Source organism: Pelodiscus sinensis, chromosome 6 (genome assembly GCF_049634645.1).
Source record: "Pelodiscus sinensis isolate JC-2024 chromosome 6, ASM4963464v1, whole genome shotgun sequence".
Classification (NCBI taxonomy): domain Eukaryota; kingdom Metazoa; phylum Chordata; order Testudines; family Trionychidae; genus Pelodiscus; species Pelodiscus sinensis.
In genome coordinates, this window is record NC_134716.1 from 595,473 (window position 1) to 620,974 (window position 25,502).

A 25,502-nucleotide genomic window follows, 5' to 3' on the forward strand; every position below is an offset into this window, starting at 1 on the left:
TGCCTAAGTAACTCCTGGAACTCTGGTTAAAGTCACCCCTTTCCTTCCTTCCTTCCCTCGCAGACCAAACTCTACAATGGGCCCCAGACCCTGGAGCACGAGAGGGGGAGGGCTCCACGAACACTCCTATGGGCCTTCTCCCTGGGAGCCAGGGCTCTGCCACTAAGCAAGCCCTACCAGCCTGCTGCCCGAGCTCCACAGGGCTCACCCGTGGGATGCTGTCCCCACTGCAGCCCGGCCTCATGCAGTGCACTGGAGGGCCACTGCTGCTGGTGTGCGCAGCTGCTCAAAGTTGGCGTCTCCTCGTCCTTTGATACATGGCCTTTGGCCCCCTAGAACCAAGGGCTGGGGCAGATGCTGCTTCCTTGTCACCATCAGGGTGGAGAGGGGGCGGGCTGGGCTGTGGGGAGAGGGGGCGGGCTGGGCTGTGGAGGGAGAAGGGGGCGGGCTGGGCTGGGGGGGAGAAAGGGGGGCTGGGGGCTGGGCTGTGGGGAGAGGGGGCGGGCTGGGCTGGGGGGGAGAAGGGGGCGGGCTGGGGGCTGGGCTGGGGGGGAGAAGGGGGCGGGCTGGGGGCTGGGCTGTCCCCACGGGGGGAGGGGGCGGGCTGGGCTGGGGGGGAGAAGGGGGCGGGCTGGGGGCTGGGCTGTGGGGAGAGGGGGCGGGCTGGGGGCTGGGCTGTGGGGAGAGGGGGCGGGCTGGGCTGGGGGGGAGAAGGGGGCGGGCTGGGGGCTGGGCTGTGGGGAGAGGGGGCGGGCTGGGCTGGGGGGGAGAAGGGGGCGGGCTGGGGGCTGGGCTGTGGGGAGAGGGGGCGGGCTGGGCTGGGGGGGAGAGGGGGCGGGCTGGGGGCTGGGCTGTGGGGAGAGGGGGCGGGCTGGGCTGGCCTAGGCTCCGAGCCGCGGCGGGAGCTGTCCCAGGCTGCTGGCTGCGCTGTCCAGCGGCTGCAGCGCCCGGCCGGATCCCGGCGCCATGGCCCGGCTGCTGCTGCTGCTGCTGGCGCTGCTGCTGCGGGCGCGGGGCGAGGCGGGCGGCGGGTGCGGGCCCTGCCGGCCGGAGCGGTGCCCCCCGCTGCGCTGCGCGGCGCCCGGGCTGGCGCGGGACCCCTGCGGCTGCTGCCCGCGCTGCCCGGGCGCGGAGGGCGAGCGCTGCGGCGGGCGGGGCGCCGGGAGCGGGCGCTGCGGGCCGGGGCTGGTGTGCGTGAGCCAGGCGGGGCCCGAGGGCAGCGGGCGCTGCGTGTGCGGCCAGGACGGGCCGGTCTGCGGCTCCGACGGGCGCTCCTACCCCAGCGCCTGCGCCCTGCGCCTGCTGCCCGCGGCCCGGCGGCCCCGCAAGGCGCACGACGGCGAGTGCCGGCTGGGTGAGCGGGGCAGGCGGGCGGGGGGGCCCGGCGCGGTGGTAGCGCGGCCCGAAGGCGCTTTGCCCCGAGGGGGCGGGCCGGCGGGAGCGGGGAAGGGCTGCCCCCGGGGTGACATTTCTGTCCCCGCCGCCTCTTGGGGCGCGCCGCGGAGCAAACAACCGCCCGGCCGCGGGCCGGCACCTGTCCCCCCGGCCGTGGGGCGGACTGGGCCCGTGGGGGCACACGGGAGCGGCTGGGCTGATCTCAGTTCTGCCTTAGCGGGGGGCTGCGCTCTTCCCACCAGCACCCGGGCAGCGATCGGGGGCGCCCGGGGGGAGCGGAGCGGAGGCGGCTCTGGTTCCCCGTGTCCAGGCGCCTCGGCGGGCCCGCCCGAGGGGAGCAGCCTTGACTCCCTGGGCAAGTCCCGGAGCAGCCTCTGCCCGCCCGGCGCCTGCCGCCCCGGGATTCCCGCGCAGGGTCCCGGAGCCGGGCGCTTACCCCTTGGCCGGCCCTGCGGGGGCTGGACACACCTGGCGACCCACTCGGGCTCGGCGTGGAACTCCCGGGCAGCCCTGCACAGCCCTGGGAGGCTCCCCCAGAAGAGTACAAAGGAAAAAGCCACCAGCGCTGGCCCCTTCCCGGTTCCCGTGGCTCTAAAGAGAAAACGGGGGCTGCTCTCCTGGCGCTGCGGACCTTTCCTTCTTGTTGGGCATGTGAGTCGCGGCGGGTTTGGTTTCCATGGGCTGTGGCTAGTTACCCATGAGCCTAGGAAGCGCTGGTCACGGTTGGTATTGGAAAGGGGGTTAGAGTGGGGGGGTTGCGGTCCCCAACACCTGACCCAGCGGAATCTTTTCTCAGCGGACTGTCTGTCATGTCCAGTTATCTACTCAAATGGTAACGTTCCCATGAAAGTAACCCTGGGCTCACGCTCCCTTCCTCTCCCAGAAAACTACTGCGGCTGAACCTCTCTAGTCCGGCACTCTCTGGTCCGGTAGCATCAGTGGTCGGGCAGGATTGTAGTGAGCCGCATGGCCACTTGTCTAGGCTGCGGCTGAGTTTCTCAGGGTCCTGTAAAGTTTGTTTACAGCCGCCAGGCCTGGCTCCTACCCATATAAGAGCAGGAGGGCCTCCTGGGCTGTTTGTGGTCCACCTGGAGCTCGGACCGGCTTGTCTGCAAGGATCCTACTGCAGGAGCAGGGCCTTCCTGTTCTAGCCCAGGCGCTTAGGCGGTCACTGCGTGGGCGCCCGTCGGTCTGCAGATGCGATTGTGACAGTGAGACCTTTGCAGATAACCCCCCACTGAGCAGTGGCCGTTAGCATGGGGCCGCGTCATTGCATCTTCCTCCCTTTCTTTCCATGCTATGCAGATGCAACCCTCTTGCGTGAGTCCCTCGAGGGCAGGGCACTCCTTTACTCAGCCGCTGCCAGAGGGAGCCTTTAGACAGTGCCCAGAGGTGGGCTGTATGCAGAGCGGGCCAGCCTGCCTGCCAGCTGCTTCCTACCCCACTTGCAATCAGCCCTCCCAGGGCGTGTTCGTTTGTAACGAGCACCCCTGGGCCGCGAGGGAACAGGCTCCCACGGTCAATGGGAGCTGGCCTCTGGCTGTAGGGGGCACGTGCCTGAGGCAGAGTGGGCCGGATGGAGAGCTCTGACGGGACGGGACTCCCCTTGCCGCTCTGGCTTTTACACCCCTGCATCGGAGAGGGGCCACTGGGCCAGTGCCGCCGGGTGCACACTAGCAGAGCTTCGGTAGTGCCGCTGCCCCCTTTGGGAACAGACACGGCTTCAGCCCTGCCCCGAGTCCAGCCCCGCGCCTCGTACCCCCTGCCGGGGTAGCACAGGAACCACCCGTCAGCTGGGAGCTCCTTAGACGCTCGACAGCTCCCTGCACGTCAGGAAATGAACGGCGGTCGCCTTTCGTCTCTGGGAGCCTCTCGCCGACTCGGCCACGGTCCGTGCCAATGTGCGCGTGGTTCGTTCCCTAAACCAGCCTGGCACGGGCCAGTCCCGCCAGCTGGCCTGGTTCAGTGCGGGCCATAGGCAGGAACCGGTGCAGGCACCACCCGGGAGTGGGAGATCCGCCTCAAAGGGGGCAGGGAGCCTGTTGGTTTTAGCTCGTGGCATGGGCTTGGAACAGGGATGCCCTGGCATCAGGATACAGCAGGACATGCAGTGACCCCCCCCCAGTGAAACCCTAGGGTCACCTGCGCTCCGTGGCACAAGCAGGAACCCCGGGAAGGGGGCAAGCCCGGCAGAGCAGGGCTCTTTGCAGAACCCCGGGAAGGGGGCGTGGCCGGCAGAGCAGGGCTCTTTGCAGAACCCCGGGAAGGGGGCGTGGCCGGCAGAGCAGGGCTCTTTGCAGAACCCCGGGAACGGGGCGTGGCCGGCAGAGCAGGGCTCTTTGCAGAACCCCGGGAAGGGGGCGAGCCCGGCAGAGCAGGGCTCTTTGCAGAACCCCGGGAAGGGGGCGAGCCCGGCAGAGCAGGGCTCTTTGCAGAACCCCGGGAAGGGGGCGAGCCCGGCAGAGCAGGGCTCTTTGCAGAACCCCGGGAAGGGGGCGAGCCCGGCAGAGCAGGGCTCTTTGCAGAACCCCGGGAAGGGGGCGAGCCCGGCAGAGCAGGGCTCTTTGCAGAACCCCGGGAAGGGGGCGAGCTCGGCAGAGCAGGGCTCTTTGCAGAACCCCGGGAACGGGGCGAGCCCGGCAGAGCAGGGCTCTTTGCAGAACCCCGGGAAGGGGGCGAGCCCGGCAGAGCAGGGCTCTTTGCAGAACCCCGGGAAGGGGGCGTGGCCGGCAGAGCAGGGCTCTTTGCAGAACCCCGGGAAGGGGGCGAGCCCGGCAGAGCAGGGCTCTTTGCAGAACCCCGGGAAGGGGGCGAGCCCGGCAGAGCAGGGCTCTTTGCAGAACCCCGGGAAGGGGGCGTGGCCGGCAGAGCAGGGCTCTTTGCAGAACCCCGGGAAGGGGGCGAGCCCAGCAGAGCAGGGCTCTTTGCAGAACCCCGGGAAGGGGGCGAGCCCGGCAGAGCAGGGCTCTTTGCAGAACCCCGGGAAGGGGGCGAGCCCGGCAGAGCAGGGCTCTTTGCAGAACCCCGGGAAGGGGGCGAGCCCGGCAGAGCAGGGCTCTTTGCAGAACCCCGGGAAGGGGGCGTGGCCGGCAGAGCAGGGCTCTTTGCAGAACCCCGGGAAGGGGGCGTGGCCGGCAGAGCAGGGCTCTTTGCAGAACCCCGGGAAGGGGGCGAGCCCGGCAGAGCAGGGCTCTTTGCAGAACCCCGGGAAGGGGGCGAGCCCGGCAGAGCAGGGCTCTTTGCAGAACCCCGGGAAGGGGGCGAGCCCGGCAGAGCAGGGCTCTTTGCAGAACCCCGGGAAGGGGGCGAGCCCGGCAGAGCAGGGCTCTTTGCAGAACCCCGGGAAGGGGGCGAGCTCGGCAGAGCAGGGCTCTTTGCAGAACCCCGGGAAGGGGGCATGGCCGGCCTGCAGGCCAGGCCTCGCTCCCAAGGTCGGATCTGCAAACCAAGCCAAGTAGAGGCTGCTCTGAAGGGCTTGGCTCCGTGCCAGACAGAGGGAGCACATGGAGAGGAAGCAGCCGCAGGCAGTGGCACCCCAATAGAGTGGGGGGTGTTGGGCTGCGTGTGCAGATGCCTCTGTCACCTGGGTCTGGAGCGGCGGGCGAGAGCAGCAGGCTAATCCTGTGAACGGCTCTTCCATCGGGGGGGTGGTTCATGGCATGACCCTCCCCTGTGCCTGGCAGATTTCCATTAGGGAATCTGGGCCGGGGACCCTACTCTGACAGGCCGCGCCAGTGCCCCCGCCATGCCCTGGGAGGGGCAGGCCCACGCAGGGCAGGGGAGCCAGTGGCAGCTGGAGGGAGAGGCCCCAATAGCACATGCTGCTCCCTGCAGGACTGTACCGCCCTCCCCGGCTGCAGGGCAGCTCCGATTTGCGTCCCCTGGAGCCCCTCGCCCTGGGAGGATCCAAGCCACAGGCCCCGCGCTGCTCCCCACAGGCGAGGCTGGGAACTCCTGCAGGGTGGAGACTGGGGGTGAAGCTCGGTGTTTCCAGCAGGAGTTTTCCGGTGGGAGTTGCCGGGATCCTGTGGGAGCTGCGCGGGCTCGTTGCCTGGCAGGGTATCTGCTGGGGGAGCCTTGCTAGGAGACTCGCTCCGGCACTAGAGATGGGTTTGAACCGGGAATTGCCGGGTGAGGGTCTCTGGCCTGGGCGAGGCAGGAGGCCGGGCTAGATGCTCGCAGTGGGGCCCTCTGGCTTTAAACCAGAAATCGTGTCTCTAGGCTCCCGCGTATGGAGACGTGTGCCCCGTCTCCCAGGGGCCGGAGATGCCCTTTGGTTTCAGTGGGAGTTGGGTGTTTGGCCGAGGGTTGGAATGCTGGTCCCCTGGCCTTACATGAAGGGTTCTCAGGCACGCCGGCCCGGCCAGCCCCAGGAAAATCCCTGGGAACGGCAGGTGCTCAGGGCGTTTGCAGATTAGGGCTTCCTGACTGCCTGGTATTTTTGTAAGGGTTGAAGAGGATTAGCCGCTGCCTTTGAAGCGCCGCTCAGCATTACTCAGCTGCCGCATCAAGGGCTGCCCGGCTCTCTCACGTCTCAGCTCTTTGTGTGTGTTTCTTCAAACTCCCGTTGCAGAGGCTCCGTGAGATCAGCGCCTTGGCCGCTCGGTTTACTCGACGAGCGCTTTGTGATGCTAAGCGCCCCGGGGCAAGTCCGCGGTGAAATCTACAGACGTGCTGTGAGAGCCCAGCCGCCGCGAGCAAAGCTCCTTGGACGCGCTGTCTAGAGCAGAAAGAACAATGCGCCTGGGCGTGTGAGAAATGTGGGGCCAGCCGCGGAGTCTGGGCATTGATAGCGTGGAAATGAAGGGGGGTTGTAACAATCCCTGCTCAGTCTCAGCAGGGCTCTAGTGACATTATGCACAGCCACCTTTGGCTCAGCACATACATCCTTAAAGAGACAGCGCGGCCCCAAACAGTCCGCAGCCCCACCTGCGCTGGAGCTCACCGCTAGCGCCCCGGAACGGGTGCCAGGCTCACAGCGCGCAGGGCGGCAGCTGGGCCTTGGGGAGGCCGCGGCAATCAGCAGTGCCAGGCCCAGGTTTCTGTGGCTTTGGGTGGGATTCGGGATAGCCCCACCGGGCCCTTTTCCTATGGGGACTCCAACGAGCAGGGAGAAGAGGGCTGTGGGATTCAGCGCGGCTGTGACTGCGCATCGGTGGTGCGCCTTCCGCTGAGGCTGGGCAGGCTCTGCCCTACAGCAGCCTCCTTGTAGCTGTCGCTGCCCCGTGGAACGGCGCCAGGCTGAGCTGGGGAAAGGCTCGGAACAGCGAATGGCCCTGCAGCACCTGAGAGGCTAGCAGCACGGGACGGTGTCGTGGGCTTCCGTGGGCACCACCCACTGCTTCCTATGAGAGGGGTTAAGGGGTCGCGGTGGCAAATTAACAGCAGAGAAAGAGAGGGGGTGGGGAGGGAAAGAGAAGGGGGAACAATGTCAATTAGCGCGTCCATGCTAAACGAGGCTGGCAGAGTGGGCTCTCGGTACCCTAAGTACCCGGTGCTGGGCTTCTTATGTCCTTAGCACGTGGAAAATAGCAGCCTACCCTGGTCAGCTCTTTGTGTGAGCCTCTATCCAAGGTGTCAGACTTGTAAATGAAAGCCGGCTCTGGAGTGTCTCTCCCCAGGTGACCTTTGCAATTGCTTGGAAATGATCCAGGCACTTTGAGATCCCTCAGTGAGCGCCCGGGCAAGCTGAAACGCTCCCCAGCAGGTCTCTGTGTTGCCATCTCCAATATGTGATCTGTGTCCATTCATCCTGTGTCGCAGAGACTGCCCCGTTTGGCCAATGCACACGGCCGAGGGGCCTGCTGGCACTGGAAGCCCGGATCACATTGGTGGCTGTGCAGTTATCGGAGGCTCTGATGTGGCTAGGTCGCTGGTGTAGCTGTGTGGGCAGAGCTGGCACGGGGTGGGTTCCTGGGAGAGTGAGTCGGAGGTGTGTGCGTGCTTTGTCTGTGCTTAGGGGCTGTCTGCGGGCGAGGATTGGCCTGACCCCCGAGGCCTGAGAGAGTGGAGGGTCGTTCTCCAGGGCAGGCTGTAGACTGTCAATCATGCGCCGGAGGGTTTGAGCCGGCGGCTGTAGCTGACGACCGGAGGGGCTCTACTGTTTCCCTTCTTGGGCCTGTCTGGAAGAAGCCGATGCCTGGGCACTCGTCTGGCTCGGTCAGTCTGTTTCTGGGTATTGACGAATGCCTGAGGGAGGTCTTGTCCCCGTCTGTGCAAAGCCGCCTGTGCCTTAGGGCCTGGCTGTAAGCAGGTGACGGGTGCGGTGTCCTGGATGGGCGCTGGAGGCATGCGGGGAAGTGTAGCGGTCGGCAGGCTGGTGGAAATGTGGCCGTCATTGAATTGTACCGGGGTGTGGAGGGAGCAGCTCTCGTGTGTGGACTGGTGGGGGAGGAGGTTGTTGAAATCCCTGTGGAATTCTTCCAGGTCTCTTTCCCGTGGGTCCATCCGACGAAGGTGCCGTCCATGTAGCGTGAGCAGAGGAAGGCTGCGGGGGCGGGAGCCGAGGAAGCGTCGCTCGGGGCCAGCCATAAAGATGCTGGCACGCTGAGGGCCGTGCGGTGCCCGGGGCGAGCTGGTGTTTGGGAACAACGCCCGCCTGACAGAACTCAGCCTGGCGTTTCTCCATGGCACACGGATTCGCTGTGGTCCGAGGGGGGGCCGCAATCTGCAGGTGTCCGGCGAGACGCTGAAGAGGGAGTTTCCCCCGGTTTGGAGTTGGCCGGTTTGAACTGCGACTGGTTTGGGCGTCTGGCTGCCAGCAGGTGCCCCCGCAGAGGTGTGACGGGGCGGGTGTGCAAGCAGAGCACTGGTGTGCCTGCAGGACTTGCTACCCGATTCGTGCTGTCGTTGCCAGCTCCTGCTTCCAGTTTTATGCCAAGGAGCTGGGGCGTCCTGTGCGCACAACCTGGTGTTTCCCTTCGCGGGAAGCCGGGAATGGGACATTGATTGGCTGTCGTCTTAGCACGCCAGCCTGGCCGCCTCTTAGCCCAGTGTGCCGGCGAATAGCAACCTCTCAGCCACTCGCGTGTCATGTCTCTCGCGCTGAGCCCCAGGCGACCCGTGCACCCAGCCTTGCTCCCCGGAAACGGGCATCTTGTGCGCGCAGAGGCCCCGGGCAGTGCAGACTCACAGCACTTGTCATCCCAGCTGTGCCAGGGCTGTGCACCAGCCCTCCGCACAGATCCCCAAACCCGCCTCAAGGCTTAGATAAAGCAACAGAAGAAGGGCACGGCCTTGGCAAAGGCAGCCTGTAAGTGATCACACGGGCAGAAGCATGTAAGTCGGGGTGGTTACAAAAGCACTAAACACACACGGGCTAATTCCTACACGTGGCCAAGGCTAACGGGTTGAAAAGCGAAGAAGGAGCTTTCCCAGCAAAAGCCAGGAGCAGCCTGCACTGGCCAGAAAACCCCTAGACCAGGATCGCTCCCACCCACCCCCCTTCAGTGAGGTTCCTTTTCCCCAAGGGATCTTGCTGCCGCCACTCGAGATGAAGGTGAAGTCGAGGTCGCTGCCTCTCACTCACCTCTTTGAGCCTTTCCCTCTTCCCACTAGAGTCCCACAGCGACCCCCTCGGCTCGCTAGAACCTTTCCTCTCATTTCCAGCCTCCACTGAGGCCGTTTGATCCTGGGCCAGCATTGCCCTTGCCAGAAATAACTCCTCTCCGGGATGTACGTACAGAGAGCAGCCAGACCTCTCCTCCCACTGTGCGTGGTTAAAAACCCCTTCTTGTAAGGCAGGTCTTCCAGTCCTCCCATCACTCCGGCCGCCCTTCCCAGCAACCTGTTCCAGTCCACTTTGAATTCGTCTTCCTGACCACGGGAGCCTAGAATTCCACCCACGATTCCAGAGCCTTGGGCACAAACCCAGATCTTTCAGCCTTCCCTCCTAGCTCATGTTTTCTAGACCTTCCATCATTCTCGTTGCTCTTCTCGTCGCTGCTCTAACACATCCCGGTTGAACCTCTCTAGTCCGGCTCCCCCTGCTCCAGCAGGATTTCAGTGAGCCGGATGTTCCCTTAGCTGGGCATGGCCAAGTTTCCCGCAGCCCCATAAAGTTTGTTCACAGCCCCCAGTCCTGGCTCTCAGTGCTCTGTGCTGTTTAGCTCTAATTTACCCCAATGTCTTCTCAGAGCCCAGCAAGCAGTGGAAGTGTTGGGGATGCTGCTAGACAACATTGATCTCCCGCGATCCAGAAAATTCTCTGGTTCTGCACTGGTCAGGTCCCGAGGGTGCCAGGCTAGAGAGGTCCAACCTGTACTTGAATCCTGCCCAGCCTAGCAGACGACCTTTTGAAGTCCCTTCCACACCTGCACGTCTATGGTTCAGTGAGTCTATGCCAGTCATCTTTCATTGAAATAAAGGCACGGGGTACAACCGCATGTCCTAAATCTGTGTCCGGGGTGTATTTTTAGAATACTTGCTCCTAATTTGCATATGATTTAGTGGCTGCTTTTTGGTTATTTTTCCTTGCCTACAGGAGTTACAAATAAGAACCCGGCAATAAGGAGACAATGCAAGTGTTGCATTGAGAAGGATTTGAAAACTGTCACCTTTCTCGACCTGACACGTGCAGAGTGAAAATCTTTCAGAAACACTGGTGAACTAAAGGCAAGCTTTAGGCGCAGTACGTCAGTTACGCAACAGACTGTCGAGATTACTTGCTAGCAGTCACAGGCTATCAGAAATCACTTCTCATAATACTCCCGATTCGGTTCTGTAATCTCTCCTAATGTGCGACCTTTCTCCCCAAAAGCGTCAATGTACATGCAAGGATATTATGGCAGATGTGTGCCATGAAGTTATTAGTGCATCAGCACCCTGGAAGACAGACGGGCTCAGCAGGTATTAATCCCTGAATCCAAAGGGAATTTCTCCACATTCAGAATAGGATGCTTTCTCTTCTTTACCGACTCAGTCAAGCAGCAGAACTGCAAACATTCAGTTGTCCGTGGTCATTTTAAAGACGGAGTACCTTGTAACAGATGGCCTCTTTTCCTTCTCTTTTCTTTTCCAAAGAGGGGTGTGCCTGTGCCAGGTGCCAAAGGGACACACAGTCTATGTTCGTACCAGCTGAGTTCACAGTGTTCAATATTCTGCTTGCGTCCTCCGACTGACTAGAGATCAAAAGGCGTCCCAGGTGCCAGGCGTGATGGGTCTGCACAGTGGGGCTCCATGGTATGCACTGTGGAGAGCTGAGCTTTCGTTTGGCAGGCAGGATTAGAAATCAGAACTGCCGGAGAGTTCCTGGGTATTGACAAACTCAGAGATTTCCTCCTGTGCTAATTGTCTTCTGAGGAGGAAGAGAGCTGCTAGTAGGGAATCCAAGGCGACTGTTTCTAAATTCCCTTTCTTTGTCGAGGCAGGACATGCAAGTGGGAAATTGGCTTAATCTGGCAAGGTTGCACACGATGAGGAAGACTGCTGTTCTGCATACATGTTGCTATAGATATGATAACAAAGCTGTTCATATGAAAGAAAAATGGGCAATATGGGGAAATGAAAACATCTGAACATCGGGAAGGCCTTCTGCTGTAGGCCCTTTCCTTTCCGGTGCGCCTTCTTCCACTGAACTGTTAGCTTCAGTTAGAAATCTAGTCCTGATTTGTTGGCATTGCGACATTTTGTCAATGGCTTTTGTGTAAGAGGCTGCTAACTGGGACAAGACATTTGTCATGACTGTGTTTTAAAAAGCGAGATAAATACGCTTGTAATGCTTTCAGGGGGCCTACTCACTTGCGTAAAATTAAGCTCCTGGCGTTGCAGGGTCAAAGTACAGTCTTAGTGATCTCTTTCAGCATCAGGGATCCAGCCCGTAACAGCAAACAGTCATTAAACAGCTTCCTTTTTCGAACGCTCCCTCTGTGAGCATGACCCTGGCTGAGCGCGTCTGTAGCTCGTGGCATTCCCAGAAATGTGGCGGGGTGAGGGCTTGGTCACTGTTCCGCTCAGAGAGCGTGGGCCATGTTCTCCTGAGAGCCGGTCATCGGTTTGATCGGGAATCTTTTGGAACCCTAGGAACATGTGGATGATGTAGCACCCAGAAGGCTGTAATCTTAAATTAACCACGATCTCTCGTATTCGTCTCGCCTGTTGAGAGCTTGCAGTCTGCAAACGAGGTGGTGGCGGGGGGTATCTTCCTCTCCCCACAGAAGTTGGTCCAGTAAAAGACATTAACTTGCCCATCTTGTCTCTCTGATAAGCTGGGACAACCCCAGCTACAACGGCGCTGTGCACAATCTGCAAACAATTCCGTTACTCCAACGGAAGGGGTAGAAAATGGGATTATTATAGAAATCTGGGTGCAGCTTTCACTACGTCCTCTCCAGGACAACCTAGCACCGGAAATGCAGTCTGTACGTTTCCAAATGGGGGCATGTTGGGGGTTTTTACGTGGCAGCGAGTTTCAGGGTTTAGCGTAGTTTGCCTCGCCGGAATACAGCAGCTGTTCAGTGGTGACAGCTAGGCATGGCCGGCCCTGATCCTGCAGCGAGGTGTATCTCCCGCTGCTGATGGCTCACATCCACCTCGCTACAGGACTGGAGCGTAAGATGCAGCTAAGCGGAGTGGGCTGCATTACATCGCGGGTCCAGTTTGGCTGGTGGCAGATACACTAAAGACTCCCTCTGATTTCTGTAATGAAGCCAGGGTTCCCTGCTGGAAGGGCCAAAAGCTTTCTAAAATAAAAGCTTAGAACCATTTCTGTTGCCCCTGGTTTAGAGGCAGAGCCAAACCTTTGCTCCTGAATCAGCTCTGGTTGGAGGAGGAATCTGTGTTTCTTTATGTTGCAGACTGGCCCGTGGCATTGAGAACTTGAGCGGTACCACGTAGACACACTAGAACGGAAATGTTCTTGTTCTTTCCAGCTCCTGTGATTGTTGTACCACCAAAAAAGATTCATAATGTAACTGGTGCCCAAGTGTACCTGTCGTGTGAAGTGAAGGCAGTTCCCACGCCCGTGATCACCTGGAGAAAGGTATGCCAGCGTCTGAGCCCATCTGAGCCACGGCGTCACACAGCACCATTGTGTGTAAGACGGAGAAACTGACCTGGGGCCAGACCCATTCACCGGCACAGGCTGTCTCAGGGCCGTTAGAGCAGGCTTCACCAGGAGGGGATTTGGCCTGTTTCTTGTCCTCCGTTGCCATGTCCGATTGCAGGTGGATGTTCACAATGACAGTGGTCCATGACGTTAACCTGACAGCGGAGAGCAGTAATTCCCTTGGTGCGCTAGCGTGGCCCATCTGGAAACGGGCCGAGAACCCCTGCCAGTGCCTACCCGAGGGGTGAGGTTGGGGTGTTGGGCTGCTCGGCGGCTGGAAATGAGCGGTGGAGCAGGGGAGCATCGCTGACTTCCAGCAGCCTGGGGCCTGGCCTGCGGACACTCCCGAGGGGGCGGAAGGAAGGAATACCCTAACCCCAATGCCGGGCGCAGGTTGAATGTTGGCCTGGCCTGGCTAGGGGGTGAGGGGGGATTCTGGGCTGACAGGGGCGGTGGTGACATCTGTGTACGGAGTGCTCAGAGCAGCAGCAGGGCAGGAAGGAAGAGCCGCAGGCTGGGAAGGAAATCTCTGCCCCTTGTGGGCTTAGAAAGGGGGGTGCCCAGAGAGCTAAGGCTTTGGGGCAGACCCTGCGCAAAGGCAGCGAGGCACTAATGCCAAAGCGTTCGCACTAGGTGCTCCCGTGCAGGCACCGGAACGTGACCTCCAGCGGTGTGGCCGTTCCGATCCCACGTGCTACGTTCCCCCGCACACCCACCACGTACGGGCCCAGGGGGAGGGGTAAGAGGAGCCCCACGGGCGGCACTGGCTGGGCGTGTGCAGAGAACAGTCCGCTTGTGCCAGCAGCAGGCTGGGCAGAGCAGGGCTGCAAGCAGCTGCCTGCCACGGTGCAAGGGGGAGGCGCTGCCCCAGGGCCGCCGGGCCCCGCACTAGGCTCTGCCTCACGCCCCTGGCCGTACCCCCTCCTCTTAGAGTGCCCCCGGGACAGGTCAGTGCGTGGCTTCTCCTGGTGTGCGCGTCTCTCGGGGAGGCACTGGCGCACACTGCAGGAGCTGGCGTCGACTGCAACTCCTTACGCGCCTGCCGGCCAAGAGCAGAGGCACCAAGAGTGCTGAGGAGCGCGCTGCTTTGGAAGCGTCCCTCAGCTGGGCTAACAGTGCCGCTGTCACAAACCCCACAGGTCACGGAGTCACCCAAGGGGGTTAAGCTGCTGGAAGAACTGCCTGGAGACAGAGTAAACATGGCAGTCCAGGTGCGTGGAGGGCCTTCGAAACATGAGAGCACAGGCTGGGTCTTGGTAAGTCCAACAGAGCAGACAGAACCGAGCGCGGTGGTGGTGGGAGATGGGGGGCAGGCTGATTTTGGAAGTTTTTCCAGACAGAAAATACAGGACGTCACGAGGGTACAGTCCCTAGGAAGGTACTCAGAAGTGACTGAGCAGAGTGGAAGTGTAAAGTAGAGTGGAAGTTCCTACACCCCAGCAGGCCAGCTTTAAACCAGACATTTTAGCCCTTGTTTTGAAGGAGGAAATCGAAGAGCCTTCAGATTTTTCATTCTTACCCAGACGTGATTTACAGCTGCCCTTTTGTATCTGACTGTTCGCTTGCTGAGACTTCTCCCCTTTGGTTTGGCAGATCAACCCGCTGGCGAAGGAAGACGAGGGTGTTTACCAATGTCATGCTAGCAACATGGTTGGAGAAATGCAGGCCGAAGGGAATATTAAAGTGACGGAGCAAAGTAAAAGTGAGAGGACTAGCTTCCTCGGATCAGATGACATCGCCGGGTAAGCTTAACATTACAAATCCACTTCTGTACCGCAGAAGCCTGTTGCCTTTGGTTTTTGCATTCACCTGCTCTTGATGGACTACAGACACACGCGGCAAAGGAAGCATGGCAAAGAAACGGAGCCAGGAGGTTGAAGCACTGGCTCAGTATTATCTTGAATGAGTCACTTTCTTCCGTCTGTCTTACTAAACCCACGCTGAAGGCCAAAGAAGGGCATTGCAATGTGCTAGATACCTTTGATTTTCAAAGGCAGATACTGCTGCACTGAACATTTCTGGGTAGATGCGTTGACAAGTGTCACAAGTGCTGTTTTTAATTCAGCATTTAATGATCGCAGTGTAAATACATATGGTACATGATCAGAATGTTTGCCATCTTCCGACCAAAACCCAGCATTTGGGTCCTTATTCTAAAGATGATGCAAATCATAGAATCATAGAATAATAGGACTGGAAGGGACCTCGAGAGGTCATCGAGTCCAGCCCCCCGCCCTCAAGGCAGGACCAAGCTCTGTCTACACCATCCCTGATAGATGTCTATCTAACCTGTTCTTAAATATCTCCAGAGAGGGAGATTCCACCACCTCCCTTGGCAATTTATTCCAATATTTGACCACCCTGATGTCACATGCCAAGGAGACATCCTTCATCTATGAGCCGTTCATCTCAGCCATTTCCTCTACTCTGTGTGATCTTCTAATGTAAGTGGGTGCAACTCACCCCAGAGCAGAGGGCTACCACCGTATCTATGCAACGCTCTTGCATATGCTTGGTGCTGACCTCTGTACCCTCAGAGAATTTCACCCAGAAAAAGACAAGCAGACACCAAGCAGATAAACAAGTGAGTGGCCATGATTTAAATACAGCCACCAAAAATGTCCCACCGAAGCTTATGCCCAAATAAATGTCAGTCTGAAGGTGCCACAGGACTCCTTGTAAATTCCATTGATAGCTTCATTGTTCCCAGAAGTTTTAGCATAAGGGCCTGATTCTGCACTGCATTGCTCCAGTGTTACACTGGTGCAGCTCCATGGATTTCAGGTAATCCTTGAATAACTGGAGTAACACCCGTGCTGAATTGGACCCAATTCATGACTCTAACAAGGGGAGGCTGTAAAGCAAAGAGGATGAAAAGCAGTCTGCCACTTTTTGTGTGGCATTGTCCTGGAAATGCAGCTATGTGCCAGAAAATTAAATGTTTATTTTGGGATGAGAGACCCTATGTTTTAGTTTGAAAGAATGTTTGATGAAAAAACCTATAACCAGTTTAGCAAATGAAGTATTCAGAGGTACATATTTAATTTTGTGCTAGTTTTAGCTATGTCAGCATCTCCATAGAAAACAGTTCAGTTTTCTAGGCAAGCAATTACAAATCATTGGATAATAATCTCTCAAACTGTGCTTTTTTCCCCTCCAGGGAGAAGTGATTCAGTCTTCACTCCAGGGAAACAAAGATTGTCAAGCACAGGCTAAAAACCAGTCAATTGGTGGCTTCTTTTGCTATGTTGTAGAATTAGGAGACTACATTAATATTCTTGTTACATGATTAATGACACGTTTTTGTACGTTTTCCTATTTAGATAGATTAATAATAAAAATCTGTAGTTTATATGAGGAAAAAATATCCCTTTTTTACCATTTAAAGAGAGATATATACTCTCTCAGGCTTGCTTTTTGTGGGCACTCTCAACTCTTAGCAGTAGAGGGCAGCAATTATGTGTTCCAAAGAAGAGAGCGTTTAATATTCCTGCATGTCAGTCTTGGCCCTAAAAACGCATCACATAAGAACATAAGAACGGCTGTACTGGGTCAGACCAAAGGTCCATCTAGCCCAGTAGCCTGTCTGTCGACAGTGGCCAGCACAAGGTGCCCCAGAGAGGGTGGACTGAAGACAACGATCAAGCGATTTGTCTCCTGCCATCCCTCTCCAGCCTCTGACAAACAGAGGCCAGGGACACCATTTTATCCCCTGGCTAATAGCCTTTTATGGACCTAACCTCCATGAAATTATCTAGCTTCTCTTTAAACTCTGTTATAGTCCTAGCCTTCACAGCCTCCTCTGGCAAGGAGTTCCACAGGTTGACAACACGCTGTGTGAAGAAGAACTTTCTTTTATTAGTTTTAAACCTGCTCCCCATTGATTTCATTTGGTGTCCTCTAGTTCTTCTATTTAGGGAACTAATAAATAACTTTTCTTTATCAGCCCTCTCCACACCACTCATGATTTTATAGACCTCTATCATATCCCCCCTCAGTCTCCTCTTTTCTAAACTGAAGAGTCCCTGTTGCTTTAACCTCTCCTCATATGGGACCCGTTCCAAACCCCTAATCATTTTAGTTGCCCTTTTCTGAACCCTTTGCAAGGCCAAAATATCTTTTTTGAGGTGAGGAGACCACATCTGTACACAGTATTCAAGATGTGGGCGTACCATAGATTTATACAGGGGCAGTAAGATATTCTGGGTCTTATTTTCTATCCCTTTCCTAATAATTCCTAGCATCCTATTTGCCTTTTTGACCACCGCTGCACACTGCGTGGAAGTTTTCAGAGAACTGTCCACGATAACTCCAAGATCTCTTTCCTGATTTGTCGTAGCCAAATTAGCCCCCATCATACCGTACCTATAGTTGGGGTTATTTTTCCCGATGTGCATTACTTTACACTTATCCACATTAAATTTCATTTGCCATTTTGTTGCCCAATCACTCAGTTTGGTGAGATCTTCTTGGAGTCCCTCACAGTCTGTTACAACAGTATAACAATACTTTTATTTTGAAAGCAAGCCACTTAAGAAAAACAGCTGAATGTTTATCAAGTTTTGACAAGTGCTGCTTTTGGGTGCATACAGTCAGTAAAACATGACTCTTACACCATGTTTTGAAGAGATTTCTAGTCAGAAATGGATCGTTTCCAGTGTCTAAACCAGTGATGGGTATCCCTGTTTTTGTGAGCCTAACTCAGTCTACTGATAAGGGTGCTCTGATTCAGCTGATTCTAAGGCAAGAAGGAACCACAGCCATTCTCTACTCTGCCAAACACAGCAGAAAAGTGTTTTCACTACACCTGTGACCAAAGCAGAGATTCTGAGCAAACGGACTCCACACCCACGTAGCATGGTATAATATTGCACTGAAGGGTTCCTCCACAGCCACAGCATCCCCTACATCTTACAGAGAACCCTTCAGTGTTCGCCCTCTCCCACAGGTCATTTGGTAATTAGCACTAGGTGTCCTGGTCACTAGTGAGTGACACTGACCCTGTGCAGACTTGAGTCCTGCACCAGGTGAGGCATGGACTCTGTGCTGTAGCTCAGGAAAGTCCAGTATAAGTGATGTGATCTGTGCTGCCTTAGCCAGAGTTTTAACAATCCCCCAATCAGACCATAGGAGCGGTCCTACGGGGTCAGACCAAAGGTCCTTCCAGGTGGGTAGCCTGTCTGCCGACCGTGGCCAGTGCCGGGTGCCCCGAGGGGGGGACCCAACAGGGACTCAAGTGCTCTGTCCCCGGTGGCCTGTTCACCTGGGCAATGTATTCCAGCGTTTCACCCCCCCCCCCCCCAGTGAGGGACTTTTCCCTAGGTCCAGCCTAAGCTCCCTGGCTGCAGCGTAAGCCCGTTGCTGCTTGTGGGGCCCACAGGCCCAGGGGAACAATCCCCCCGATCCCTGGCAGACACTCCTTCTGAAGCCCCTGCTCCTCCCAACACCCCCTGGCGAGGAGTTCCGCCGGTTGTGTGTGCTGGAGAGAGCGGCCGGGCCTGGGAGCGTTCCCCTGCCCCTGCCTCTGCCTCAGGGAAACCCCGCGTGGGCCGGGCCGGCTCGGGCTCAGCCTCACCCCGCCCCGCGCCACGGGGGAGAGGCGGGCGGGGCCGGAAGGAGGCAGGCCTCAGGCCCCGCCCACTGCGCGCGCGCTCTCTCGGAAGGGGCGGGGCTGGCGGGAGCGTAAGGGACGCGATTCGTGCGCGCTGACGACCCGGGCGGGGGCGGGGCCTTGGACACGTCAGAGACGGCGGGGGCGCGCGCAATCCCCAGCTCGGCCGCGCCTCGGCGTAAAGGCGCGCGCGCCCCCTGCTGCCCCGGGCCCTCGCTCCGGAGTCGCGCTGCCGTGTAGACAGGACTCGGCACGCGACTGGGAGCCTGGGCTTCCGCGGGTGCAAGCAGCAGGGGGGGGGCCCCCGCCCAGTGGGGCAAGGGAGGGGCTGCCCGGGCTCCTGGGGCACAGCGGGATCGCTCCGGCCACTGGGGAGTGAGGGGTTAAACAGCACCTCGCCCCCGCCAGGCGTTACCCATGCAAACAAGCTGGCCCGGGTAGGCCCAGCCAGACAGCCTGCACCAGGGGAGAGCCCCGGGGAGCAGTGACCAGAACAGAGTAACATGCCCCAGTCCTGCGGTGGAAGAGCACCTCCCCAGGCCAGCACCCTGGCATGTAATGTCAAAAAGGGGAATTGCACAAAAATGAGGAGGTTAGTTAAACAGAAATTAAAAGGCACAGTGACTAGAGCCAAATCCCTGCAAGCTGCATGGAAACTTTTTAAAGACACCATAATAGAGGCCCAACTTAAATGCATACCCCAAATTAAAAATCATAGCAAGAGACCTAAAAAAGAGTCACCACCGCCATGTAAAAGAAGCAGTGAGGGACAAAAAGGTATCTTTTAAGAAGTGGAAGTCCAATCCTAGTGAGATAAATAGAAAATAACATAAACACTGTCAAATCAAGTGTAAACATGTAATAAGAAAAGCAAAAAACAGATTTTGAGGAACAGCTAGTCAAAAACTCAAAAAGAAATAACAAAATGTTTTTTAAGTACATTAGAAGCAGGAAGCCTGCTAAAAAGCCTGTGGGTCCCCTAGACGATTGAGATATAAAAGGAGCAATCAAGGACGATAAAGCCATTGCGGAGAAACTAAATGATTTCTTTGCTTCAGTCTTCACGGCTGAGGACATTGGGGAGATTCCTGAATCTGCACCGTCCTTTGTGGGGGATGAATCTGAGGAACTGTCCCGGATTGAAGTGTCATTAGAGGAGATTTTGGAACAAATAGAAAAACTTAATGTTAACAAATCTCCGGGGCGGATGGCATTCATCCAAGGGTTCTAAAAGAACTCAAATGGGAAATTGCTGAACTATTATCTGTGGTTTGTAATCTATCCTTTAAATCGGCTTCCGTACCTAATGACTGGAAGGTAGCCAACGTGACACCAATATTTAAAAAGGGCTCTAGAGGTGATCCTGGCAATTACAGACCGGTAAGTCTAACGTCAGTACCGGGCAAATTAGTCGAAACAATAGTAAAGAATAAAATCGTGAGGCATGTAGAAGAACATAATTTGTTTGACAAAAGTCAACATGGTTTCTGTAAAGGGAAATCCTGTCTTACTAATCTATTAGAGTTCTTTGAAGGGGTTAACAAACATGCGGACAAGGGGGATCCAGTAGATATAGTATACTTAGATTTTCAGAAAGCCTTTGACAAGGTCCCAAATCAAAGGCTCTTGTGTAAATTACATTGCCATGGGATAAGAGGGAAGGTCCTTTCTTGGATCGAGAACTGGTTAAAAGACAGGAAACAAAGGGTAGAAATAAATGGTAAATTTTCAGATTGGAGAGGGGTAACTAGTGGTGTACCCCAAGGGTCAGTCCTGGGACCAATCCTTTTCAACTTATTCATAAATGATCTGGAGAAAGGGGTAAGCAGTGAGGTGGTAAAGTTTGCAGATGATACAAAACTGTTCAGGATAGTCAAGACAGAAGCAGACTGTAAGGAACTCCAAAAAGATCTCACCAAACTGAGTGATTGGGCAACAAAATGGCAAATGAAATTTAATGTGGATAAGTGTAAAGAAATGCACATCAGGAAAAATAACCCCAACTATAGGTACGGTATGATGGGGGCTAATTTGGCTACGACAAATCAGGAAAGAGATCTTGGAGTTTTCTTGGATAGTTCTCTGAAAACTTCCACGCAGTGTGCAGCGGCGGTCAAAAAGGCAAATAGGATGCTAGGAATTATTAGGAAAGGGATAGAAAATAAAACCCAGAATATCTTACTGCCCCTGTATAAATCTATGGTACGCCCACATCTTGAATACTGTGTACAGATGTGGTCTCCTCACCTCAAAAAAGATATTTTGGCCTTGCAAAGGGTTCAGAAAAGGGCAACTAAAATGATTAGGGGTTTGGAACGGGTCCCATATGAGGAGAGGTTAAAGCGACTGGGACTCTTCAGTTTAGAAAAGAGGAGACTGAGGGGGGATATGATAGAGGTCTATAAAATCATGAGTGGTGTGGAGAGGGCTGAGAAAGAAAAGTTATTTATTAGTTCCCTAAATAGAAGAACTAGAGGACACCAAATGAAATTAATGGGGAGCAGGTTTAAAACTAATAAAAGAAAGTTCTTCTTCACACAGCGTGTAGTCAACCTGTGGAACTCCTTGCCAGAGGAGGCTGTGAAGGCTAGGACTATAACAAAGTTTAAAGAGAAGCTAGATAATTTCATGGAGGTTAGGTCCATAAAAGGCTATTAGCCAGGGGATAGAAATGGTGTCCCTGGCCTCTGTTTGTCAGAGGCTGGAGAATGATGGCAGGAGACAAATCGCTTGATCATTGTCTTCGGTCCACCCTCTCTGGGGCACCTGGTGCTGGCCACTGTAGGCAGACAGGCTACTGGGCTGGATGGACCTTTGGTCTGACCCAGTATGGCTGTTCTTATGTTCTTATCAAACCCAGTCAAAACTTAAAAGGAGGTGTGAAATTGAACTGCTAAAGAACTGAAAGGAACAGAATTACTGCCAGTCAATATGGTTTTATGGGAAACTGCTCCTCAAACAAATCTGATTTCAGCAATCACAAGTCTGGTTGATGAAAGTAACTATGTAGATGTGATAAACTTTTGTAAGGCATTTGACTTTAGTGCACAACATTCTGATTAAAAAACTAGCACTAGACAATAGCAATAAAGCACACGTTAATGGACTAAGAGCTGGCTAACTGACAACTCTCTAAGTAGCTGTCAATAGGGAATTATCAGAAGAGGGTTTCTAATGGCATTCTGCAGAAATCAGTGGTAGACCTGATGCAATTAAATATTTTCTGTGATCTGGAAATATCTTTAAAATCATCACTGGTAACATTTGCAGATGACCCCCATTGGCAAAGGTCAGCATAATTTGCAAAATAGAGCTGGGTGTGATTGGGGGCAGAAGGGGAAATGGGATACTATTTTATGAAGAAAAATAGCTTCTGGTCAGGAAATCTCAGCTATTTCAGAATAGAGGAAAGGCTGGAGGAATGTGTCAGGAGACATTCCAATAAGAGTGTTGCTCTTACAGTGTCCATTTAAATAATGAATTAGCAATAAAATTGTAATATCACCCATGCTGCTGCTTAAAAAAGTTTGGTCTGTAAAGGAACTGAGGCAAATGACTTCAGGCTTGTGTTAGTTCCTTTTAAAATGCAGCTAGCCCTGATTTGCAATAACCTAGAGGTGGCACATGGTAATTCTTCTCTCCACTAGGCAGAGGCAGGGTGTACTGAGAATCCAGTTCTGCTCTTTGACCAGTAATCCAGGGCCTGACACCAGCCATCAACCCAAGAGCAGAAAGAAGGGCCCTGGAATGAGAGTTACATGGGAGGGAGGAGCAAATGGACTCTATCATATCAGGGGACCATAGTGCTCCAGGAGGGAGCTACATAGATGTCCTTTGTGAAACTATTTCTCCATCTATGTCTCATCTGTTGACTATAAACATTTCAGGACCCAGCCTCCTCCAAAGATACAAGCATTGCCTTTCCTTATCCTTCCCATCGCCTCTGCTTTCCCCAATCCCCACACAGCCCAACTCCATAAGCAGAAAGCCTTTTGGGACTGATCAGCTTTAGTGGGGGGTGGGAATAAAAAGAACCCATGAGCCTTCAACTATAATCAGATTTATTAAAAATAAAGCAATAGAATCGTGCCTGAAATCACAGAATCACCATTTTATTTCAACAAAAATAAGTCAGAACTGGATTCAAGTTAACAGCTTTCTAGATGGAGATTAGGGACCCAAATAACTTCATTTTTCACACTGAGACAAGTTCAGTAAGATTGACAGCCATAGCACTGTGGTATTTTAGAGGTAGCTCCAGAACAAAGAAATGTGTTTGCACTTAATACTTCTTACATGAATGGAGTATGATGTAATTTCTGGACACCAGACAAAGGCTGTACCAGCACAAATAAGAGACATGCAGCCACGCGGAAGTATTACATGACTTGAACTCAATCACAAGGACAATAACCAGCTTCCACACTTCCAGCTAGGCTGCTGCTCTCTCGAAGTCAAATATGCTTAAATGAAGTGTTTAGATCCATTCTTTTATGTGCAGTCTGCCTTTTGCATCTTGTTTGTTAACCAAGAAAAGCAGCCAGTCCTTTTTGCATTTCCATGTACCCAGCCTTTGCGGCTCTTCTGCATTCATATACTATCCAACTTCTTTAAGATGTATGGAGCTGAAAAAGAACATACAACCAAGATATAGATGTTCAGTTACACGGGATTATGGTTTGCTCTGCCTATCACACAAGGAAAACTAAACTTGCTGTTTGTGAACAAATGGATGAACTCTCACTGAGTAAGTCATGAACCTGAACACATTAGCAAGAACACTGAAGCACGATCTTGAAAGGTGACCTGCAGAGAAGGGAAAAAAGGTGCCCACGCACCCGCACTTGGCATCTTGCGGTGTATGAAGGAGGCTTGGAAGCGAGGAGGACATTGCTTGCGTTTTACGCTATACATTGAGATCTGTCTAGTGCCAGGGAAGTGAGGCTTAGATCTTGTGTACAGCACAAAGGGTCTGAATGGGGGGCGCGGCTCGCGGCGGGGGGGGGGGGGCGCTCCCACGTGGGGGGAGGGGAGCGCGGCTCGCGGCGGGGGGGGGGCGCTCCCACGTGGGGGGGAGGAGGGCGCGGCTCGCGGGGGGGCTCCCACGTGGGGGGAGGGGGGCTCCCACGTGGGGGGGAGGGGGGCGCGGCTCGCGGGGGGGCTCCCACGTGGGGGGAGGGGGGCTCCCACGTGGGGGGAGGGGGGCGCGGCTCGCGGGGGGGCTCCCACGTGGGGGGAGGGGGGCTCCCACGTGGGGGGAGGGGGGCGCGGCTCGCGGGGGGGCTCCCACGTGGGGGGAGGGGGGCGCGGCTCGCGGGGGGGCTCCCACGTGGGGGGAGGGGGGCGCGGCTCGCGGCGGGGGGGGCGCTCCCACGTGGGGGTGGGGGGCGCGGCTCGCGGCGGGGGGGCGCTCCCACGTGGGGGGGAGGGGGGCGCGGCTCGCGGCGGGGGGGGGCGCTCCCACGTGACTCACTGACGCGCAGCAGCGCCACGTAGAGGAGGAAGGTGCGGACCGAGCTGAGAACATCCTGCCGCATCTTCCGCTTCAGCTCCTCCGGGTCCATCTTGGGCCCCAGCCCCTCGATGCGGAACATGGCGGCGCCGGGCTGCTCGGGCCGCGGCCGGGTCGCTCTGCGGGGCGGCGCGCGCTGTGGCCCCGCCCACTGCTACGGCTCCTCGGCCGGGACATGCGGCCTCAGGCCCCGCCCCTCCCCGCGGGGCTGCGCAGGGCACTGGGTCACGTGATAACGGAGCGGCGTTGCGCATGCGCGTTAGCCGCCGTGACGCCGCTGCCCATAGCTGCGCGGGGCCGGGCTCAGAGCGTAGAGTCGGCAGCGCTGGCGCCACCTGGCGGGGGGGAGGTTGCAGGCACGAACCGTACCCCTTGCCCCGCCCTTTCCCCGAGGCCCCGCCCCCTCCCCTCGTCTGCCCCCATTTTCGGCAGGGCGGGAGGCAGGCGGGGGGCCAGGGGGCAGGGCTGCGGGCCGGGATGCATGCATGGTGGCAGCGAGCGGGGAGGCCCCCAGCAGCGGTGCCAGCGGGAGGCGTCGAGATGCTCCACCTGGCCCCGACGGTGCCGCCTGCAGCGTGGCCGACTCGCCGCGCCAGGGGTTGGCAGCTGCACTGCAGCGCCAAGGCCCCGTGTTGCCAGCCTGCGCTACCCAGCTGTGCACCTAGCCAGGAGAATGGGGACGCAACCTCAAACGGGCTCTTTTGGGTTACTGGTAGGGCCAAGGCCCGAAGGGACCACTGCGATCGCCTAGGCTGACCTGCAGAGCACAGCCCCGCACTAATTCCCCGAGCAGAGCTCTAGAAGAATAGCCAACCCTGACTTAATAATTGTCTGGGATGGAGACTTGCACCAGAGCCAAAATGTCGGTGAATTGTCAGTAGGGCAGCAAACGAGAGGCTGGTGTGTTGCCGCTTGGCGCAGTGAGCCGCAAGTCCAGTGACTTCGTTCAGACCACGACGTGTTGTGCCGAGCGCAGTCATGAATGGAACCGCCACGCTTGTCCTTGGAGGTGCGGGGTTCCTTTGAGCATGGGAGGAGTGTTCTCCCGCAGGTGACAGGGCATCTTTGTCTTCCATCCCTTTTCAGTGTGGGTCCTACCTGGCGTGGGGCCATGAGCTCAGGTAGGCTGGGTGCCCTGTTTCTCTGGGGGCAGCAAATCTGTGAATGAGGCAGGTGTCCAGTGGGCCGGAGGATGGATGCTCCAGGAGACGCCTGAGGGCTGGAGCAGGCCTCTTGTTAGCCTGCAGCGTAGCAACAGGGCCTGCAAGGCCTCGAGAGCAGGGCTTGTGTTGCTCATGGCCAGTGGAGATGGGGAGCTGGCTCCCGGCAGGTCCAGACAAGGCTCCCCATGCTAAGGGCAGGCGGCAGTGGCATCCGTTACAAACCTGGGTCCCCGCCCCCAGGAATCATGACAATATAAACTAGAAGATGAATAAAAGAGGCAGAACAGTACCAGAGGGAAAACAGGCGCACGACACTGGCCAGCTCCGTTACCAAGTGGGCTCCAACATATTACTTGGTGAGCCTTGTCACCACTCCTCTAGCTGTCAGAATGTGGGTCCCAACACCCGCTCCAGGGTCTCCAGCCAGCAGGGCCTGGACTGTATGGCCGGGCTGTGCAGCGGGGCAGAGGACCTGGCTGTTACCTCCGCAAGGCAGCCTGTCTTTGAGGGGTGCACTGGCAGGATCCATCAGGCGTTTGTCATGTGTGGGGTCTGGCCTAACAGCAGCCGTGCTGTCGTACTAAATCCAATATCCATCTTCATCCTAAAGAGGAAATCAATATGGGTGGTGGCTCCTTTGTTCCAATTAGCTCTGTGTTCCATCCCGCGGAGGACCACAGTCAGCTCTGGAGTGGATTCAAGGCAGTAATTCACCGCGGGGGCTCAAGCAGCATTCTCATTGCTTATGATATCAGCAATTTCCACAGAGCCCAGAGA

The 25,502-nt window shown here is 56.4% G+C and overlaps 2 protein-coding genes across 2 annotated transcripts; one reads left to right on the top strand and one right to left on the bottom strand.

The window, feature by feature from the left end:
• Positions 1-880: 880 nt before the first annotated feature.
• IGFBPL1 (insulin like growth factor binding protein like 1) lies at positions 881-15,791 on the top strand. The gene is made up of 5 exons (XM_075931228.1): positions 881-1,354; positions 12,264-12,373; positions 13,579-13,695; positions 14,033-14,181; positions 15,600-15,791. The coding sequence occupies exons 1-5, from the start codon at positions 967-969 to the stop codon at positions 15,607-15,609; spliced, it is 774 nt and encodes a 257-aa protein (XP_075787343.1). The 5' UTR covers positions 881-966; the 3' UTR covers positions 15,610-15,791.
• A 6,303-nt stretch (positions 15,792-22,094) lies between these two features.
• On the bottom strand, positions 22,095-23,724 carry TOMM5 (translocase of outer mitochondrial membrane 5). The gene is made up of 2 exons (XM_075931229.1): positions 23,524-23,724; positions 22,095-22,675 (listed from the first exon to the last, which is right to left on the bottom strand). The coding sequence occupies exons 1-2, from the start codon at positions 23,642-23,644 to the stop codon at positions 22,641-22,643; spliced, it is 156 nt and encodes a 51-aa protein (XP_075787344.1). The 5' UTR covers positions 23,645-23,724; the 3' UTR covers positions 22,095-22,640.
• Positions 23,725-25,502: the final 1,778 nt, after the last annotated feature.

Excerpts from the sequence above, each read along its gene's own strand:
- IGFBPL1 (XM_075931228.1), top strand. The coding sequence starts at position 967 with ATGGCCCGGCTGCTGCTGCTGCTGCTGGCGCTGCTGCTGCGGGCGCGG. Across the intron at positions 12,374-13,578 it reads CCGTGATCACCTGGAGAAAG|GTCACGGAGTCACCCAAGGG; the intron begins GTATGCCAGCGT and ends CAAACCCCACAG. Across the intron at positions 13,696-14,032 it reads AGAGCACAGGCTGGGTCTTG|ATCAACCCGCTGGCGAAGGA; the intron begins GTAAGTCCAACA and ends TTGGTTTGGCAG.
- TOMM5 (XM_075931229.1), bottom strand. The coding sequence starts at position 23,644 with ATGTTCCGCATCGAGGGGCTGGGGCCCAAGATGGACCCGGAGGAGCTG. Across the intron at positions 22,676-23,523 it reads CGTGGCGCTGCTGCGCGTCA|CTCCATACATCTTAAAGAAG; the intron begins GTGAGTCACGTG and ends GTTCTTTTTCAG.